General features: G+C 34.1%; 1 protein-coding gene across 2 annotated transcripts in view; it reads right to left on the bottom strand.

Moving 5' to 3' along the window:
- Positions 1 to 205: 205 nt before the first annotated feature.
- Positions 206 to 3,993, bottom strand: part of FILIP1 (filamin A interacting protein 1) — a 199,929-nt gene continuing 196,141 nt past the window's right edge. For both annotated transcript variants that reach the window (XM_017524327.2, XM_017524328.2), the window contains exon 7: positions 206 to 1,245. Coding sequence is in view for 1 of the 2 variants with exons in the window: in XM_017524328.2 (XP_017379817.1) it covers positions 1,205 to 1,245 (41 nt within the window). In the remaining variant the exon portion in view is untranslated. The remainder of the gene's footprint in view (positions 1,246 to 3,993) is intronic.

The following is a 3,993-nucleotide window of genomic DNA, read 5'->3' as shown; positions in this document are numbered from 1 at the left end:
CTGGGTTTTTACTGTTATTCTTTGTTTTTTGTTTATGGTTTTGTCTTTGTTTTGAGACAGGGACTCACTCTGTCACCCAGGCTGGAGTGCAGTAACACAATCATGGCTCACTGCAGCCTGCATCTCCTGGGCTCAAGTGATCCTCCCACCTAGCTAGAACTACAGGCATGTACAAGCACACCCAGCTATTTTTTTTTTTTCTTTGTCTCACTGTGTTGCCCAAACTGGTCTTGAACTCCTGGGCTTAAGGGATCCTCCTGCCTTGGCCTCCCAAAGTGCTGGGATTGCAGGAATGATCCACCATGCCCAGTCTTCTTTTTTTAAAAAGATGCTGACATTTTATTTTCAAGTTTTGATTGGATTAGATTGTGAGAACTATCTTTATATAACAGTCCTATTGTAAGTCTTATACATATAAGTAAATAATGGAATCAGAATGTAATTGAACTGTCAATCAAAGGTGTTCTTATTACCCTTACTTGGTTAAACTGGTGCATCTCCTTTTATGAATTTCTTCTGTATAAAAATCAATTCATCCAAGGTTATTGGCCCAGAACACCAGAATGAACAACTTAGAAACTGATTTTGAGTATTTAAAATTAAGCTGTTTAGTCAGAGCATTATTTGTTAGTATTGAATCATGATCAGAACCATAGCATTGTACAAGCAATAGTAAAACCTCTTCCAGGATCTCCTGCTTCTAAGCTTTACCTCTTGAATTTACCTCAGAAAATATAGTTGTACTTTCTTTTTTTCAGAATTAACAAATTGATAAAGAGAAAATAATTATAGGTTACTATTTTGAATGCAACAATACCAATACTTTGAATAACTGACAGTGCATTCTGCAGATATATGTGCCAGAGACTATGAAAAAGGAAACGCTTTAGGAAAAAAATCACATTACAAATGTATTATAAAAAATAAGTTATACAGCATGTGCCCATGGACCTGAAAGCTTTGCAGAAGGAAATTTCTTTTGGCACAAAGATTGAATTGCTCTTGCTGTATATTTTCATATTATCAGCAAGGCCATTTTCAGCTTTTACATTATATACTTTAAAAAAAAAAAAATCACTGGAAGTAGTAAAATATTTCCAGTAGTGATCAGTAGCATGGAGGACCTTAGTCATGATGGAGGGCTATCCATTCAACAGGGATTCAGACGAAGTACACACACCCAGTATGTGCCTGGTTTACCATTTCATCTGGAGTTCATTCGTAACTGGTGAATGATGATGCTTTCTATAAAGAGAAAAAAAGACATAGCATTTTCAATTAAACTGAAACTGAGAATCAAGCTGTATCATTTCTCTAAAAGATCATAGATGTTAAGCAACAAAACAAACAAAAACAGGTACATGAGACTAATAGACTCTCCTGCATTACTGTTCTTGGGCAACATCTTCATATTGGCATATGTACTTTACCTAGAAATTCCTTAAAGCCCTCAGAAACTACGTCTAATGTTCTGACAATAGTAGATCAGTTTTAACCAAGATAAGAACTGAAAACAAAGATAGTAATTATTATATACAAACCCCATAATGAGAAACTAGACTATTTCCTAGAAGTAACTCTAATCTCCCAGCCAAACTTTCTGTTCTGAACAATATTTACACCCCTTCCATTTCTTTTGGTGTGTGTGTGGATCAGAGTTTTATTAAGGACATATTATTTCCAAGAAGTCAATAAATACAGATGGCTCACTTTTGTCTCTGACTGCTTCTTTTTGCATAACTCTGTATGTTTTAAAATATAAATTTATTCTTATAAAAATAAATTTAACCTAGATTGAGATAGTAATTACAACAGTCCAGCATATTATGAATAATTAATATTTATATTTATTTCACTAGTTTTTCTTTTATATTAACCTTTATGCCTTCATGAACATGTATCAGTGTGAATCACTTCATTCAGTCATTGAAGAACTATTTATTGAGGCTGCATACTGTGCTAGGTAGGCCTGGAACTCCATGTACGATCAAAATAAGACAGACTCCTAAATCAATGAGATTATACACAGCAGAGGAAAAAAAATCAAACCTCAAATAGTTTCTTCACTTAAAATTTTTATTATTAATACTTCTTTTTCAACATATGGCACGTGTTGTGAATGCAGAAATTCATGTCAGGGTTTATCAATAACATGAGGAAATTTCTACCTATTACAGTATTTTCACGTTAATCTCAAATACTTAGTATTTAAGTTTTATTTTTACTTATATAGTTAGTATATAAGTAAACATTAATTAAATCATATTATGCCACAGATTTATAGGTTCATAGTAATTACACACAGTGGATGACTATCTGCTAAAAAGAAAATGTTTTCTTCATTTGGTGTAATTAACCTTACCATATAATGACCAATAGGTGGAGCTATTTTCATTGTTTCCCTCAGCCTCTCGGCTTGAATTTGAGGTAGCTAAGAAAGCTAAGTAAAATGAAATATAGAAGTAATCTTATACACATAAGAATATTTACCTATGAAGGTTTTATGAAGCTCTTAAGACATACATATGATACTGCACTATACCAGAAGCCCTTAAAAGCCATCTTATTTTTTCGTTGAAAAAATGTTCCAGCTTCAACATCTTTAATGCCTAAAAATATATCAAAATCTTCAGGCAAAATTTAAATACTAATTAAATATTATATAGTTAAAAATTAGCATCCAAAATTAAAATAATGTTTCTCACTACTTTTTTTTTAATTTCTGCAGTAGGTTTCAACTAGTGAAAAGAACCAGGTCTCAAATCTCCCTGGTAAAATATCTCCAATTTCCTTCCCTTAAGAAAGCATAGATAAAGAGTGAAATCAGAATTGTTCTTATTGCGGATGTAATTCAGAAATCTTTTGCCTTTGTTTCCACAGTACAAAGTAAGGGTAATGGACAGCATCTCAAAAATCCCTTTCAGGGTTAACATTTTTTATTACTACAATACCTATCTTTCTCCTTCAGTGTGCTACAGTGGAAATTACAAAATGCTAGGATTAAGGCAATTTAGAGTTGCTTGTCTTAATCCTAGCATTTTGCACAACTTAGAGTTGCTTTGTCTTAATTCTAGCATTTGGAAATCTCCATCATAGTAATAAGGTTCCATACACAAAAGAAACAGTGTCTTGGTTGGACCATAACATTTAATTATTGTGTTTAAATTAGCAAATTCATAATCCACGCATGCTGTATATGCTAATACTATTAATCAGATTATGTTATTAAATCAAATGTCTCAGAAATACTTGATAATACTAAATAAGAGTTAATCTTATATAAATTGTACTTTAATAATAAAAGGGGGTATTTAATATTTATGTACATAAACTTCATTTAAAATAATACAATTAAACCCAGATTATGTTGTTTTATATGGAGACATACTTCATTTTATTTCTAGAGATAGTGAGATAAGATCTATATGATAGTGGCTCTATTAATTGAAACTTATTAAGCAGATTTACTAAATTTATAGCTGCTTATTAGCTATGTTTTCCCCAAGTCTCAGCTGAATTTACTCAAATAAGAATCATCCAGCCAATACACAAAATAGAAATTTTTTAAATGTTGCTTTAAGGACGGGCATGGTGGCTCACGCCTATAATCCCAGCGCTTTGGGATGATGAGGCAGGTGATCACTTGAGGTCAGGAGTTCAAGACCAGCCTGGCCAACGTGGTCCCCATCTCTACTAAAAGTACCAAAAATTAGCCTGGCACAGTGGCATGCACCTGTAATCCCAGTTGCTCTGGAGGCTGAGGCAGGAGAATAGCTTGAACCCAGAAGGTGGAGGCTGCAGTGAGCTGAGATCATATCACTGCACTCCAGCCTAGGCGAAAGAGCAGGACTCAGTCTCAAAAATATATATATAAAGGCCGGGCGCGGTGGCTCAAGCCTGTAATCCCAGCACTTTGGGAGGCCGAGGCGGGTGGATCACGAGGTCAAGAGATCGAGACCATCCTGGTCAACATGGTGAAACCCCGTCTCTACT

Source organism: Cebus imitator, unplaced genomic scaffold (assembly GCF_001604975.1).
Source record: "Cebus imitator isolate Cc_AM_T3 unplaced genomic scaffold, Cebus_imitator-1.0 Scaffold32, whole genome shotgun sequence".
Classification (NCBI taxonomy): domain Eukaryota; kingdom Metazoa; phylum Chordata; class Mammalia; order Primates; family Cebidae; genus Cebus; species Cebus imitator.
Note: the sequence above shows the minus strand (reverse complement) of the source record. Positions and strands in the feature narration are given on the sequence as shown.